At 37.1% G+C, this 18115-nt stretch overlaps 1 protein-coding gene across 1 annotated transcript in view; it reads right to left on the bottom strand.

Annotated features, from left to right (window-relative positions):
- Positions 1-18115, bottom strand: part of CUL5 (cullin 5) — an 85848-nt gene that overhangs the window by 46496 nt on the left and 21237 nt on the right. The window contains exon 2 of the mRNA XM_020996110.2: positions 1409-1518. Within this exon, the coding sequence (XP_020851769.1) occupies positions 1409-1518 (110 nt within the window). The remainder of the gene's footprint in view (positions 1-1408; positions 1519-18115) is intronic.

Here is an 18115-nt window from a genome sequence, read left to right as displayed (position 1 = left end):
GTATATATACCAATATGTCTCACGCACACACACACACACACACATACACAGAGCTTTGCTACACAGCTTTATAAAGAAGTTCCTAAGAGACAGATCTATAAGAGACTAATCTGTACATGTTTTATTACTCTTAAAAATAAAATAATACATATCAATGTTCTCTACAGAATCTAGTTTCTCATTCAAACTCCAGTCAAGCTCCATCACATACAACTTATTCAGTTTCACATTCCTTCAAGTATTTACTATTTACACATTTGTAAGGTATTTACTTTATATTAGACGTGTTTTACTTAAAAAATCAATAGCACCCCCAAAAAAACCCTACAGACAAAAAGTTGAATTTACAAAAAGGATACATAAAGGGATAATTAATCATATTACAAAAAAGTCCAAAAAAGTATGTTTAAGGGTCATTTTAAATGGCAAACTTCTGAACACTCACAGATCATTAACTTCTTAATGTTTTGACCAACAAATGAAAAAGCAATTCCTGTCTGAATCAGTGGCTGAAACACTGATTAAAATGAGGTTTAATTTTAGTTACAAAAACTACCATAATTTTTGTGGTCATATCACACCATGGGCTAAAGCCCTTTTGCTAAATAACAACAAACACAACAATTATAGTGTTTAGGGTTTGGAAAGCGCTTTACAAATATAATCTCATTTGATCTTATTTTCTCATTGACTTAGAACAACTGGCACACAGAAGAGATGTGTTTGCATGAACATTATATAATTCCAAAATTTTTAGAGACAATAAAGGCTACAGAGTTCAGCCCCCTTATCTTACTTATTAGAGAACCAATATCTAGGGAAGTTGAGTGATTTGACCAAGGTCATCCAATTGGTTAGCAGCAGAACTGAGATCAGATGATGTAGAATGGAAAATCAACTCAACTGTTGCCTCTTATGGTTTAATTCTCATATAATTATAAGCATGATAGCTGTGATTATGAGATTTCTTCCACAAAAAGAATTCCCTCTACCAACTATGCCCTGGTAAATAAATCTTGAAGTTGCTACTTGAGGCACATAACTATTAAGTGACTTACCCAGTTAGTGTCAGATGTGGGATTTGAACCCACATCTTTCTGATTCTAAGTCCAGAACTATATCTAGCATATCACTTGCCTCAATATACAAAACAGCAAAAGGCTCAAATGAGGGCAGCAATGCATGTAACTAAGAAATTTTCAAGGTAACTAAGAAAAAACACCCCAAAAAAATCTCAATAAAACAGTGATAGAGTCAAAGTCTGTCATTAACTTTATTTTACATGTAAATGTGCCAGTTTAAAAGGCATATTTACTTTCGATTCATCAAAAAATTAAAAAATCCATTTATAGCAGCAATCCTATAGCAACCAATGTTGCCCCAAAATTAGAATGAAAAGGTTACTTACGAAAACAAATCAAACCACTGCTGTTTTGTGACAGATTCCTGTCGTAAAAGCTTCAGAACAATAGGACGCATAAAATCCCATTTGTCTTCAAACTGAAGTGAGCCTTTATTCTAAAAAAGAAAGGAGAAGTAGTTTAATTTAAATCCCCTTAAATTAAAATTATATTAAGACAATTAAAATCATTTACTATATTCATCTTTTAATAATTAGCTAGAGAAAGTTGAGATTCCAAATTTAAGGTCACCCATTTTCCACAGAAGAACACAAACTCACTCTAAACTTCACCGTATGTCAAGGAGCCATGGTTACCTTGGTATTTCATTTCCTCATCTTGTTTTTCTTTAATAATGCTTTTTCTCAGAAATTTTGTGGAACAGCAAGCAGCATATATTAATAGATGTAAAATTCTGCTAAAATTATTGAACTTTAGAGGTTTTTAGAGACCTTTCTTAATGAACCTCCTTCATTTCACAGATAAGGAAAGTAAGGTCATACAACCCCTAGTGGCAGAGCTGAGACTAAAGCCCAGTTTGCTGACTCCCAGTCCAATCCAGACTTCTATAACACCACACAATTTCACAGCATTAATGATGAAGCTTGCTTTGCAAAGCTACCCTGATACTATAAACACCATGATAAGAACAATGGAAGGACAGGCATCTTAGAAAAAAAAACAAAAGAAAAAAAACAAAAACAAAAAAAACCCAACCCAAATCTAGTAAGAACCTCAGAGGTCATCTAGGACAACTAGTACCTGAATAGGAAGACAGGAGTTATGTCCCTTTTCTTTAGAAGCTGGTAGGAGTCAAACACAGAAGAGGTCAAATAATTTAAGGTTACTAAAATACCTTACTTTTTAGATGAAAAGAAAAACCACGGTCTAAAATCAAAAAGTATTCATTAAGCACCTAACATATGCCAAGGACAGTAGATACAAAGAAAAAAAAATCAGAAAGTTCTTGTCTGAAGAGATTTCATTCTCTCTGGGGAGAACACAATACATGCATATGCAAGATTATACACAAAATATATACAAAGTAACTGTGTGAAGAACAGTAATAGAAGCAGAGATTAGGAAAAGGCAGAAAAGAATAATAACTAGCATTTATATAGCACTTTAAGGTTTGCAAATCCTTTTATAGGTTAACTCCTTTGATCCTCATAACAACTCTGTGATGTAGGTAATATTATCCCCATTTTACAGATGAAGAAATTGAAGAAAAAAGAGTTTAAGTAACTTGCCTTGAATCACACATCTAACAGCAAGTATCTTGAGACAAAATCCAAACTTGGGTTTTCCTGACTCTTATGTCCTACAACACTAAGCAATCTGACTAGAAACCAAACTTTGAAGAAAATGGGATTCTAGACAAAGGAGGTAAGAGAAGTGCATTCTAGGAATCACGACAAGAACAAAGAGAAGGGAGATCAATCAATCAATAAACATTTATTAACCACCTACTATGTGCCAGACAGTATGTGCTAGGAATACAAAATGAAAGCCCCTATCTTTAAAGGGCTTACAATACAACGGAGGAGGCAATACGCAAACAAATACAGTGAAAAATAAAGTCAATTTGGATGGATGAAAAAGTATTTAAGGGGAGTAAAGGCTAGTTAGGTAGGTTAGAATCAGGTTTAGAGGTCTTTAAATGCCAAACAGGAGTTTTTTTTAATTTGACACAAGTGTCTGAGGCCATGCTAATATTAAGGAAAAATGTAGTAGTTCTGTTGTCTTTGCTATAATCATCTTGATAGATCTTTTCCATTTTTTTGGTCTATTCATAATCCCTCCAGTTTCACTCTTTTTTGGGGGGGGGAGTGAGGCAATCAGGGCTAAGTGACTTGCCCAGGGTCACACAGGTCCAAGCTTTATCCACCTAGCTGCCCCCCAGTTTCACTCTTAATTGTGCTGGGAATTATATCTCTTATAAATGTTTTTCTCTCCATCATTTCTTATAATTTTATTAGGTAGTTCAGTGGCTAGAGTGCCAGGCCTGAAATCAGAAATCCTTAGTTCAAATCTGGCTTGAGACACTTACTAGCTATGTGACTCTGGGCAAGAAAACTCTAAAATAGGGTCATGAGGAATCTGACACGACTGAAATGACACAACAAAAACTGCTTTTAATTTTCTGATGTCATCTTCTGTAAGTCATAACAAATGAATTTAATTAACATCATACACAAGGATTTAGTGCCCACGACTTTTGTATCTCTCCACTCGTCAAGGAGATAAAAGTATTTACCGCAGTTTTGGTTTCCTAGTTGCTGCAACTAATTTAAATTTCCTGCTTAAGAAATACCAAAAGTTGGGGCAGCCTAGGAGGCCCAATGGATAGAGCACCGGCCGAAGTCAGGACGACCTGAGTTCAAATACAACTTCACACACATAATACTCACTAGCTGTGTGACTCTGGGCAAATCATTTAACCAACCCCAACTGCCTCACCAAAAAAAGAAAGAAATACCAGAAGTCTCTGTTGATTGTTCTTCTGGCAATTTAGCACTTTTGGGCATTAACAGTATGATGACATTTTCACTGCATACCATGTCTTATTTTTATTCTAAATTGGTATTGTTCAATTTTTCTTTAAAGCTTATGGTCTGACTATATATAGACAACTAAATAAAAAATTAGTTCAATTACATCAGTAAACAATGGTTTCTTTTTTGTCAAGTTGAATTTCATTTTTTGTGTGTGATGTGATAATCTATTTAAGATCAACTGAGCTCCAAAAAGAGCCAAAAACCTGAATTAATCTTTTCTTCCTGAGTGAACAAAGAATACCCTTTCCTGTATCAACAGGTAAAGTTGATCAAAAGCTTTCTTGTTTATGACCACTAAGGTGCCTTTAATTCAGACATTACCTTGAATAATGGGAATTTTTCTCATCTTGGTGGTAAAGGAAACACAAACATCCTGGATCTGACATTTGCCTATCTTGTTCAATTCCTTTGTCATACTCTGGTTAAACATATGGAGATCATAAACTGAGTAACAGTGACATCCTGAGTCAGGGTTTAAATGTCCTCCTAAAATTGCTTGATTCAGTCAGAGTTAAAGCTCTGGCTCTATGTAACATGTCGCTAACTTAAGGGGAATAAAACAATATGAATTTACTTATCACCTAGCTTACTGTCTCTTTAACTGACTTTCAGGTCGACAGACATTATTCAGAATTTATCATATACAGCATCTTTCAACTCTCTTTTGGCTCTTCACCAACTAAATCCCCCCAAATGAGGGAAGGCATCATACTAAATTATCCTTTACGACGAACAGCAAGATTCTAGGGTTTCCTTTGCTGACAGAAATCAAAAACAAAAAACAACCCAACCTTGTACATTACTGTTATCCAAAACATAATTGCAATGTCATGAATAATATTTTTAAAAGGAAAAACCATACTGGTGCCCGTATTATGCAATATCTGAAATTGTACTGCTAAGCCTAAAAAAAGGACTAATCTTCATTTTTGCTCAAGTGTTTCCAAGTAACGTACTTTCTAGGGTGGTATGTTTGGCTCCATTAGGGCAAGGACTTTCATATTTTCCTTTGTATTCCCAGTACCATGCACAGTACCTGGCACACTGAAGATGTTTAATAAATGCTTGGTGATGAACTGAACAAAGACGGTAAGGCTTAAAACAAACAAACAACAACAACAACAACAACAAAAGGACAATGTGAATCAGTTTGGAAAGTATCATAAAGTCAGAAGGTTTAAGTGGATATTAGAAACCAGAAGAGCATCCAGGTTCACATCAAATACATAGAAATGAAAAGTCAATGACAAGTACCAAAGATCTAGACAGTAGTCAGAGTGACTGACAAAAGGTATCAGCAACAAGTAGATCTTTGGAATATGTGTTATACACTACATGGAGCTGAAATAGGAGAACTTTTCTTAACTGTAGTCCTCTATACTATACTTCTTGATTTATCTTTACAATTTCAATTAAGGGACAAACTGCCATTTTGCTGACTGGAAACAAAAAGACTGGATGAATGGATAATGGAGAAAACACCAACCTTTTAACTCTTTCAAAAAGGCACTGGATAGTACCTGGATAATAAAAAATACCAAATATAAGAATTCAGAGAACCACAGCAAGACTTGGATGAAATGACAAAGAGTACAAGATAGGGCCAAAAACCCAATATAAATGACTAAAACAATGTAAACATAGACAACACTAAAATTCAACAAAATTTAGGTCAAATATAATCATGTGGGTACCATGCCATCCAAAGTTAAAACACACATTCTTCCCTGCTGTTAACTACAAACAGTGGCACTCAATGTTTTCTAGTGATTTTGCTTAACTGTTTGATGCCCTAAGTGGGGGAGGAGGGGGAGAACAGGAACAGGGTGGCAATAATTTTTGCTGTGAAATACATGTTGTATCAAATCAAAATTTACCACTAAAAAATAGACATTACACCATCTATTTCCTGCCTTAAACTAACGATGATAACAACAAAGACATATTCTTGTGACTTAAAAGTAATGTCAGGTTATTTAGGGCTATTAAATCAGATAAGACGTTCACACAAACAAGCCTGTATTTTTCTTAAATTTCAAAATGTAGATACCTCCTGGCCCATCATATGGTACTATGTATTTACTAATTTATTTATGACTCATACCTCACCTACTTCCAAAAAAATTTTGTTTGATTTGTTACTGAATTTCAGTATCTCACATGGTCTGGCAGTGTAGCAGCCACTCAAGGGCCTAACTCTAATGATGACCTGCACAAAAACTTCAACGTGCTAGATTTTTCAGTCCTCCTACAAGGCTTGTGGACCCCTGCTCCTGAGGGCTCACTATATTATAGTACAGATACTTAACTGGTTTTAGCCCTACTGAAGTTCAGAACTCCTGAACTCAAATGATCCACCAGCCTCAGCTTCCCCAAGTAGCAAGGATCACAGGCATACTCTAAAAGTTACACACAAAGACAAGTTAAAAGGACAAGTAAAACTAACAATGGAACCAAAACTCATTAAAGAAGCCAAAGCATAAAGAGATTAGTTTATTACTAGAGTAGTACACTAAATTCAGTACAGAGTTTTCTAGTAGATAAGACAAAAAGAAGAAACCAATTACTGAGCTCTATGCTAACTGCTGCCTAACCAAAGAATGCCTACCAACTCACCGGTAGTGGCAAACTTCTTTCTGGCACTGAATTCAAGGAGGAAAGAATGTATTAAAGGGTACTAGGTAACAATTGTGGTTTTGTAAAAACCGTGGAAATGTTCAAATGAATGGTAACTGTTTTGCTCCTCTATAAAAGCTAAGTGTATAACATTAACTTGTTGCTGTTCAGTTATTTCCAGTCATGTCCAAGTCTTCATAACTCCATTTGGGGTTTTCTTGGCAAAGATACTGGAGTCGTTTGTCATTTCCTTTTCCAGCTCATTTTACAGATGAGGAAACTGAGGCAAACAGGGTTAAGTGATTTGCCCAGGGTCACACAGCTAGTAAGTATCTAAAACATAAAGGCGGCTAGATGGTTCAGTAGATAGGGCACTGGGCCTGCAGTCAGGAATACCTGAGTTCAAATGTTGCCTCAGATACTAGCTGTGTGATTCTGGGCAAGTTACTTAACCTGTTTGTCTTAATCCACTGGAAAAGGAAATGGCAAACCATTCCAGTATCTTCACCAAGAAAACCCCAGGACAGTACAATCCATGGGGTCACAAAGAGTCAGACACAACTGAATAACAAGCTAAAACAGAGGCCAATATCTATCCATTTTAATTGAGATTGCTTTCTTAAATCTATAGATACTTCAGGTGCTTGTCACTCAAATTTTCTAATGTTAGGTATATAATTGTGGCTTTTTTCATCTTGCTTCTTTATTTTTGTGATTCTAGAAAGCAAACAAGCAGTCCTGAAAACAGAATCACATGATCTCTCTGTGATCTCATTAATTCTCACAGATCCAATTATTTTATGTAGATGACTTCAGATAGCCAAGGCCCAGTCTCTCTACTGAGCTCCAATGCTATTTCACCAAATGCCTACTGGCCATGTTTTACAATCTAGGATTTATGCTCAATTCCACATTCTCCATTACCCCACATAGCTAATCAGTTGCCAAGTTTTCTTGACTTCCTACAGATATCTCTTGTGTCTGTCTCCCTTTTCTCCACTTACAAGGCCACCCAAGTTATGGTCCTCATAATCTCTTACCTGGATTATTTGGTCTTTCTGCCTCATCTTTCTTTTCTCCAATGCATCCTCCACACGGCTGACAAAATAATTTTCCTAAAACACAGATCTACCATATCACTGATCAAAAACCTCCAGTGCTGCCTTTGCCTTCTAGGATCAAAAAACTCCTCTGATAAGTATTTAATGCCTTTCAGAATCAGGTTCCAACTGATTCTTCCCAGGTTTATTAACATTACTCTTCTACTTTATGTATATTAATCTACAGTATACCCAAATTGGCACATTTGCTCTTTTTTCCACGTACATACCGTACATGATGTTCCACCACCCAGCTCCATGCCTTGGCACCACTGTGTACATACATCCCTTCCCTGCCCTGTCATGTACTCATTTCTCACTTCCTGCCTGGCAGAATCCCTAACTTTCTTCAGACCTCAATCTCATATGCCACCTTCTACATGAAACCTTTTATTATCACTCCACTCTGCCCCAATTTGCCTTTTATCGACTCTATAGAGATTTTGTACTTACTGATATGTCTTTATGTTGTCTTCTCAGATACAAAGGAAGTTCCTTGAGGACATGGCTTACCTTATTTTGGTCATAGTATCCCCTGAATCTAGGCACAGTGCCTGGTACATAATTGGAACTTAATAAACGACTGCTGACTGATTACCAAATTGTGACCCCATGTTTTTTTTTACCAACCACCCTCTTTCTTGCCCCCTGAAATGACTGTGAACATGTGAATGCTCCCCCGTTTTCCTTTTTTCCTCACTCACAGTTCAGTTACTACTATATTGCCAATTCTAACAAAGGCAATCTTTCTCAAATGCACATATGCTGTATTTAACTCCCTTTAAACCCCAACTTACTAAGACTCAAAAAGTTCCCTCTCTTTTCACTCTAGTCATATGCTCAAAAAATTCTCAACCATAATCACTGCTATTAAGCTTATGATCATAACAGATAAGAATATAAGGTCAAAAACAAGTTACATCACAGAAAAGGAAAGACATACATTTAAGGGAAATTAGGCACAAAAAAGAAGCAATATCACCAACTACTAAAGTTTCCAAAATTTCCTTCAAAATTTCCAAAAATCTCTACTGACTATATTATCATCCTCTAATTAAAGCTTTTTCTTAAACTTTGGCAATCAAGATAAATAAAGGACAACTTCTTATTCAATAAATTTCTATTCTGCTTAATTAGTAGTTTTACAACAATTTTTCCCCTTTTAAATTAAATGTGCATGGTATTTTGGCTATATGAGTTAAACAGAATTCTATGGTACGTGTTGTATACAAATGTGTACATTTGTAATAATGGTTCTAATGAATGGATTCTGAGTTCCAACTTAAGAAACTATTTAAAAAAACAACCTATTTGCAAATCGTAAATTTCTTGTCTCCATTCCCTGACCCTATCCCCATCCTTGAAGGTAGGCTGGATCTCTCGGTATTTCTGATACTAATGTACTCATATACAATGAATGACATTTCTTATTCAGTTCAACAATCTTTTTTTCCTTCACACACTAAAGCTTACAAAATAAAAATAATTCATCCCTAGTTTGTAAATTAATCCCATAGTTTAGGCTAAATTTTCATTTGTAGCAAGGATAAAGTTTTAGTTGTGCAAAGTTGTTCCATTTTCTGATACAGTCAGTTCCTCACTCACTCACTCACTCAAGCTACATCAGCAGGATAAGCAATTTTCCAGTCTCTAAAGCCCTGCCTCTTTCCTGCTTCTCCAGCTCCCATATTCAGTTATTTAACTTCAATGTAACTGAATTGTCTATTTTCTCTCACTTGGATCATTAAACTATTAGTTTTAATCTGGGCTCAAAAAAAGTTACGGTACCTCCTTGATAAAAACATAAAAACAGGTAAATCCTGAAGAAATGTAAATAAACTAAATTCCCCTAAAATCTAGCACCAGAAGCAACTCCTAGAGCTCACCCCCAAAAGATATTACTTTTACTTTAAAATTACAGCTTAAATATCTCTAGGCATGCTCATCTGTAGCAATAAGCCATTCTTTTTTCCCTTCTCCTTACAATAAAATCATTTCCCCACATCTGCTCATTGTCATTTACAGTAAACAAACCTTTCCTCTGAAGTTAACCACTAACTCCTTCCATATTATGAGCAGAGCTGCCTTGACAAAATGACAGAACCAAAGACTATAAGCGATAGAAAGGACCTCAGGGATCATATCCAGCCTAAACATACCCAAAAAGATTGCTTTGCAATATTCCCAAGTGGTCACCTGGCTCCGGTTTAAAAAAACTCCAGAATTCACCACCGCATGAAGCAACCCATTCTATTATGTATAGTTAGTTGATGTAAGAGAGAAAAGTTTATAAGAGGTGGTATTTACCCCCATCACACACTCTAACAGGAAGTTTTTTGTTTTTCTCATACAGAGCTAGAATTTTCAGTGGAACTCCCAACCCACCACTCCTAATTCTGCCCTCCTACTTCTGCTCTACCAAAAGACCAAGTCATCTTCAAATATTTTAAGACCACTATTAGGCTTAGCACTAACCTTCAAATATAGGACTTTACATTTTTCCTCTTTAAATTAATCTTACTAGACTCTGTCCACTGATTTAACTCAAGGAGATTTTTTTCGTCATGAAATTCTCCAGCAATTTGGTGAAGCCTACAACCCTTCTCAGAATATTTGTTTTCTATGTTCATAATTGGGCAACTAGGTAGTGCAGTGTTTGATAAAGTATGGGGTTTGGAGTCAGTAAGGCTTACTTCCTTACTTCAAATCTGGCCTCAGACACTTACTAGCTGTGTGACCCTGGGCAAATCACTTACCCCTGTTTGTCTCAGTTTCCTCATCTATAGAATGAGCTAGATAAGGAAACGGCAAACCACTCCAGGATCTTTACCATGAAAATCCCACATAGGATTACCAAGAGCCAGACACAACTGAAAAAATGACAGAATAACACATTTATAATTGAAAGAATGCTAAATGTGAGGTAAGAATAAATATAGAGGGGGCAGAGCCAAGATGGTGGAGAAAAGGCAGAGACTCGCCTGAACTCTCCTCAAAACCCCTCCAAAGAACTTTAAATAATGCCTTAAAACAAATTCTGGAGCAGCAGAACCCACAAAAGGACAGAGTAAAACAATTTTCCGGCCAAAGAAAACTTAGAAGGTCAGCACGAAAACTCTGTCACACCAGGGTGAGAATGGAACACAGTCCAGCACAGGCCAATGCCAGCCCAAAAAAAGCTTACAAATATAACTTATGTTATGAGTAACAAATATTACTCATGTTGTCCACTGAACTGTTTTGGATGCCACCATTCATCTATTATCCCCTAATGTGTGTCATTCATAAATGTGATAAGCATAACAACTATTTTTTTTGTTTAGTATTTTATTTTTCCCATTACATATAAAAACAATTTAACATTCGTTTTTAAAACTTTTAGCTCCAAATTCTCTCCCTCCCTCCCTCATCACGTTATACATGCGTAGTCATGCAAAACATTTCCATAATAGTAATGTAAAAGAAAACAGGAAAAAAAAGCCTCAAAAAAATAAAGTTAAAAAGTATATTTCAATCTGTATTCAAACACCATCAGTTCTTTCTCTGGGGATGGAAAGCATTTTTCATCATAAGTCCTTCAGAGTTGTCTTGAATCACTGTATTGCTGGGAATAGCTAAATCATTCACAGCTGATCAGTCTCACAATATTGTTCTTACTTTGTACACAGTACATTTCACTCTGCATTAACTCATGTAAGTCTTTCCAGATTTTTTCTGAGACCACCTTGTTAATCATTTCTTTTTGTGTGTGTGTTTTGGTTTTTTTGTTTTAGGCAACGGGGTTAAGTGACTTGCCCAGAGTCACACAGCTAGTAAGTGTTATGTGTCTGAGGCTGCATTTGAACTCAGATCCTCCTGAATCCAGGGCCGGTGCTCTATCCAACATCATTTCTTATAGTATAATAGTATTCCATCATAATCACATACCATAACTTGTTCAGCCATTCCCCAATTGATACGACATCTGCTCAATTTCTAATTCTTTGCCCCTAGAAATGAACTGCTATAAAAATTTTTGTACATATAGGCCCTTATCCTTTTTTTTTTTTTAATTTCTTCTGGGATGCAATACAGTGGTATTGCTAGTTCAAAGGACATGCATGGTTTTCTAGCATTTGGGGCATAGCTCTAAACTGCTCTACAGAATGGCTGAATCAGTTCACAACTGCGCCAACAATGCATTAATGTCTCATTTTTCCCACAGCCCCTCCAACATTTATCATTTCCCTTTTCTGTCTTATTAGCCAATCTAACAGTTACAAGGTAGTACCTCAGAATTGTTTCAATTTGCATTTCTCCAATCAAGTGAGAGTATTCTTTCATATGGTTATCGATAGCTGATTACTTCATCTGAAAACTGATTATATCCTTTGATCATTTATCAACTGGAGAATGGCTCTTATTTTTATATATTTGACTCAGTTCCCTATGTTTGAGAAATGAAGCCTTAATCAGAGAAATTTCCTTCAAAATTTTTTTCAATTCCTACTGCTAACTGTATTTTCCTCCATCCTATCCACCTCCCCATCCTATTCTTCCTCTCCTTTCATCTTGTTTGTCCTCAAGTGTTTGCTTCTGACTACCCCCCTAATCTGCCCTCCCTACTCTTATTCCCTCATGACATCTATTTAATTCAAGTCACAGACCAAAATGTTGATTATTAAGATCTCCCTCAAAGTTGATATTTATCCATCCAACTACACATTGGATCCAATTAATCAACACGCATTTCTTAAGTATCTACTATGTTGCCAGGAACTGCATTAGGCACCAGAGTTATAAAAATAAACAAATAAATAACCCCTGCTCTCAAGGAAAATATATTTTATCTACTCAGTCATTTAATAAGTTCTGACTCTACCTATCTGTACTACAATTTAGACTCTGTGTCTTCATCTTATTCACAAAGACATCAAGAAAGATTTTACTTAAGGTCTTGCTGAAATTCAGGTTGATTATATCTATGATATTCTCCTGTTAAAAAAGGAAATGGTGTTTGGTGTGAACCCATGTTGGTTGCTAATGATCAGTGTGTCGTTTTCTAAATATTTATAAACTATCCCTTAAACACTGTGTTACAGACCATTTGCACTAACAAAACTCAAGGTCATGAGGCTTTTATTTTGAAGGATCTACCTTCTCCCCTATTTTGGGAGTGGGTGGGAAAAATGAGATATATACTATTACCTCCCCTGTTTGCTACGATTTTTCAAAGATTACTCTACAAGCTGCTTAAGTCATATTCACTGAGAGCAATTAAGTTCTATACCCCAACAAACCTATAAAAAGCCCTTCATCATTTTGTTCCTTCTGGGTTCTCCTTAAGAATTCTGGCATTATGCTTACAGAACTATGCTATTCTTGAATTCATTCTCTACTACCTGCCCTTGTTTCCTTCTTCTAAAACTGTCTTATTTATAACTAAGTCAGTGGATGAGTTCTTTGGCCATCCACATCTACAGCTTCCCTTTTTCTCCCTCACTGAAGTGCATTTGTATTATCAAAATTTTGTATGTAAATGTTTCCCATACCTCTTGGGACAACTTCTTTAACATACAGGGTATATATACCCTGAACTTTATGAAATTTGCTCTTGAAAATCTCGGGACTACCAAACCTCTATGTTGGCATGGTCTTTTCCTCCTCAAAGTACACATAATTTCTTTTTTTTTTAAACCAATTTTTATTATCTTTTTTTTTATATCACCTACACTTTCCACTTATCCTTTTTCCTCCTGAGGAGCCATCTCTTAGAATAAAAGATAAAAAAAAAAGTTTCACAAAACTAATCAATCAAAAAGAAAAAAAAAGTCTGACATATCATACATAGCATTCTACAACCACTGAGCCATATTTCTGCAATGAGAGGGGGTGTCTTCTTATCTCTCTCCTTTAGAACTAAGTTTAGTCATTATAATTTTAAAGTATTCGGTTTTGTTCTGTTCTTCTCATTTACATTGTTGTTGTGACTGGGTATGCTGTTTTCTTGGTTCTGCTGACTGCACTTTGTATTGGTTGACACAAATCTTTCTATTCTCTGTATTCATCATTTTCATTCTTTCTTATATCATAGTAATATTCTATTACATCCATGTGTCATGTAGTACAATTTTAAAGAATTACAAGTATCATCTTCCCATGTAAGATGTACACAGTTCAGCTCTATTGAATCCTTTACGTTTTCTTGTTCCTTTTTACCTTTTTAGGGCTTTTTTGGGGTTTGATATTGGACATTCTTGGCTTGAAATCCTTCTATTTCATTGAATGACCATTTTTTCCCTTGAAGAATTATGCTTAATTTCGCCAGGTAGGTGATTCTTGATTGTAGTCCTCGATCCTTTGCCTTCTATCATGTTCCATGACCCCCAGTCCTTTAATGTTGCAGTTGGTTAAGTCCTGTGTGATCCTCATTGCAGCTCTCTGATACGTTAATAATTGTTTCTTTCTGGCCACTTGTGGTATTTTCCCCAACCTGATATTTCTGAAATTTGGCTATAATGTTCCTTGGAGTTTTTATTTTGGGATCTCTTTCCTGAGGTGACTGATGGATTCTTTCAATGCCTCTTTTGCCCTCTGGTTCCAGGATATCAGGGCAATATACCTTGATAACTTCTTGAAAGATGCTGTGTAGGTCTTTCTTCCTTTTGATTATGGCTTTCAGGTAGACCAATGATCCTGACATTATCTCTCCTGAATCTATTTTCCAGGTGAGTTATTTTTCCAATGAGATATTTTACATTTTCTTCTATTTTTTCCCATTCTTTTGATTTTCTCTGATTGATTCTTGATGTCTCATAGAGTCATTAGCTTCCACTAACCCAATTCTAATTTTTAAAGAGTTGTTTTCCTCAATGAGTTTTTGTACCTCCTTTTCCATTTGGCTAATTATACTTTTTAAGAAGTTGTTTTCTTCAATGGATTTTTGTATGTCCTTTTCCACTTGGCTAATTCCAGTTTTTAAGGAGTTGTTTTCTTTTTCCAAGCTGTTGCCTCTTTTTTCGTAATTCTCTTGAAATCATTCTCATTTCTTTTCCCAATCGTCCTTCTACTTCTATCTCAAAGCTCCTTTTTGGGCTCTTTCATGAGTTCTTTCTGGGCTTGAGACTACTTCCCATTTTTCTTTGGGGTTTTACCCAATAGGTGTTTTGACATTGTTGTCCTCTTCTGAGTTTGTATTTTCATCTTCCCTGTCACTATAACAACTTTCCACGGTCACATTCTTTTTTTACTCATCCTTTCTGGCCTTTCCCATTATTTTTAAATTTGTACTCTGCTCCTGGGGTGGAGCAAGCTTCTTTTGCCAGAGGCTGCGCTATTGTTGCCTTGAGACCCCTGGGAGACCCTCAGTCGGGTGCTGTGCTGAGGGGGTATGGTGGGGGTTGGCTGGAGGCTATACGAGTCTGGCAGCTTACCTGGTGCTGAGTCAGGGTCCCAATGCTAGTGTCTGGCATGTGCTGAGGCCCATGGGGTGTGCCTACATTGGCATCTGCCTGTTTGTCCAGGGATACTCTGAAGCATGTGGCAGTCCCAGTGCTGGCTGGTGGCTGCTTGTTTGCCTGGCTATTCTAGGGTATGTGGGGGAGTCTTAGCATCAGTGTCTGCCCATTTCCTTAGGCACCTATGGGGTCCTCTACAGGCATCTACCTGTTTACCAGAGACTACGCTGAAGCATTTGCTGGTTCTCCTGGCTAGGCTGAAGCATGTACAAGGGGAGGAGGAGTTCTTGTGTTGGTGTTTGCCTCCTCCACTGCACGGGGGCTGCTGGTTTGCTGGGACACTTCCTGTCCTGGAATGAGCTCTCCCTTTACCCAAGTGAAACAGCCCTTTCTTGCTGACTTTCCAAGTTTCCTGGGCTAAAAGACTGTTTCATGCTTTTTGCTGGTTCTGCTGTCCCAGGATTCATTTTGGGATGCTGTTTTATGGTTGTCTGGAGATGAATATGGAAGAGTTAGGGCAATTTCCTGCTTACTCTCTCACCTTGGCTCCAGGAATGAAAATCTGATGGAATATTTTAACAATTAGTAAGATGGCAGAGCAAAATCTTCAGCCCTATAAGTGTGTCTTCTGACTGGCTTGACATTACATTATGACAATCCTGATCTGTCCACATCTTAATGAACAGGTGGGTTGAGTCACCTCAGCTCCTATCTATTACTTCCTCTTTGAGAGATAGGAGTTAATTCTCAAGTGATAGGATTAGTTTGTAGTCTATAAAGGCTTTGATTGAATCAACTTGGATTTGAGCTAAGTGGGTAGTGGGTGAGGTTACAAAGGTGGACTGGGTGTATGAGGTGTTCAGGGAAGACTAGTACCCCCGGTGTGAGAGTTTGCTGAACCCTTTATAGGGCTGCTTATCCACTTTAAATGTCTACCTTTACCCAACTCCCACCTGTGGCTCCAACAAGCTGTAGCATGTGCAGCATCCACACCCTGGTAAATTGTCTCAGCAGATGGGCACTGAGGGTAACTGATAGGCCTCAAACCTATCAGTGAGTTAGGGGGATGTTTACCCCAAGCATGTGAAGACCTTCCCCAGTAGAATGGGCAAATTAGAACAATTTGTTCCAACAGCCATGAAGGCTGCTGAAGCAGGTACTGTAGAGGGCTTAGAGCTTGGTCAGGAATCAAAGATGCCATGGTGATCCACTGCATCTTGGGCCATCACCAGCTGTCTTGATTTTTGTCTTGCCACTGGACTTCAATGACTCTGGAAGAGAGAATGAGGTTGACAACTACACAGCTCTGCCTCACTTGAACCCAATTCATGAGCAAGTCATCACCCAGGAAGTCTTGGGTCCTCTTAGAAAAGGAGGAATAATGGGGCAGCTAGGTGGTACAGTGGATACAGCACCAGGATTCCGGAGGACCTGAGTTCAAATCCACCCTCCGACACGTAACACTTACTAACTGTATAATCCTGGGAAAGTCACTTAATCCCACTGCCTAGACCAAAAAGAAAAGGAGGGATAAAAACAAAGGTAGACAATTAAAGAGTGAGGATTCATTTCACAAAAGAATTGAGTCCTGAGTGGAGGTAACTACCAGACAAAAACCTGGCCTTTAGGCAAGTTTGGAACATCAGTAAAGAGTGGAATTACAAAGGGAAGCAATCTGGGGAGAGTATTAAACTCTTGCCAGCTTGATTAAGTTTAAAAAAAAGAATTTAAATCAATTTTCAATTTTACACTGTAATATTCTGTTTTTATTTATTTTCTGGAATTATTTCCCAATTATATTTTAAACTGATTTGGGCACACTCAGAAGTGTCATGGGGCACGTGGAACTCGTGGGCTGTGTGTTGGACACCCTTGAACTACATGACTTCAAAGGTCTCTCCCATCTCTAAATCTATGATCTATTTTTTTTCGGGCAGGGGAGGGCAGGAGAGGAGGAGGTAACCAGGAAAGATCTCAAGCCAAAATGACACTTAAGCTGAGCTTTAAAAGAATCTAGATATTCTAAGAGGCAGAGGTGAAAAGAGAATGTATTCCATGCATGGGGGCAATCTGTGTAATGAAACATTGGGAGATATAGATTTTGCATCAATACAAGGTAAAACTTCCTAAAAACTGTAAAAAAGAGTGGTTTGCCCTGGGAGGTAATAAGTTTTCCATCACTATTTAGGCAGGAGTTAAGACTACATGATTTTTGTGTCCTGCAAGGAATGACAATATTTTTATATGTCATAAGAGTAAGGAATGAGATAAGTACATCTAGATAGGTAAAGAATAAGACAGTGGTCAAAGAAAGGGTGACATGTCAAGAAGAAAGCTATGATTTTACCAAGTCAAACTAACAATAACTAATTACTTCAAGGACTCATGCTTTTATTATTGTGTATACTGTCGACACTGTGACACAATGAAACAACTAGCCAGTAGAACTCCTGAACTATTACTGCCAAAAATATTTATCATATGATGGCTAAAGTTACATTGATGATCCTTTCCGCCCTTAAGTCAGACTAGTCCTTGAAAAGAGACAAATATAATCTGTCACTGAGCTTGAATATGAAGCTTTTCAAGCACCTGCCTCAGACACTTAGCTGTAAGACTCTGGTAAGTCATTTAACCACTCAGTGCCACAACTATAAAATGAGGAGGTTAGACTCTATAGCTTCTAAGGTCTCTTCCAGCTCTAAATTTATGATCCTATTGACTCCCCCTGCATCAGACTAGGACTCTGGGAAAGGAACTACAGTTCAGAAAAACTAGTCATGGCCCCACCACACCTGGTACAGGGCTTTATCCATAGTCCATGCTCAATTTATTCTTGATTGATTAAACCTAATATCAGTAAAATAGTATTTGCACTCAATGCCTAATTTAGCTAGTTAGGGGGGCCCTTGGATATCAGCTATATTATCACCAACAGAAAAATCAAACCCCTTTCAGGCTGATAGAATATACTTATACATTCACACAGTATTTGCACACACACA

This window comes from Phascolarctos cinereus, unplaced genomic scaffold, assembly GCF_003287225.1.
Source record: "Phascolarctos cinereus isolate Bilbo 61053 unplaced genomic scaffold, phaCin_HiC Scaffold_726;HRSCAF=1367, whole genome shotgun sequence".
Classification (NCBI taxonomy): Eukaryota; Metazoa; Chordata; class Mammalia; order Diprotodontia; family Phascolarctidae; genus Phascolarctos; species Phascolarctos cinereus.
Note: the sequence above shows the minus strand (reverse complement) of the source record. Positions and strands in the feature narration are given on the sequence as shown.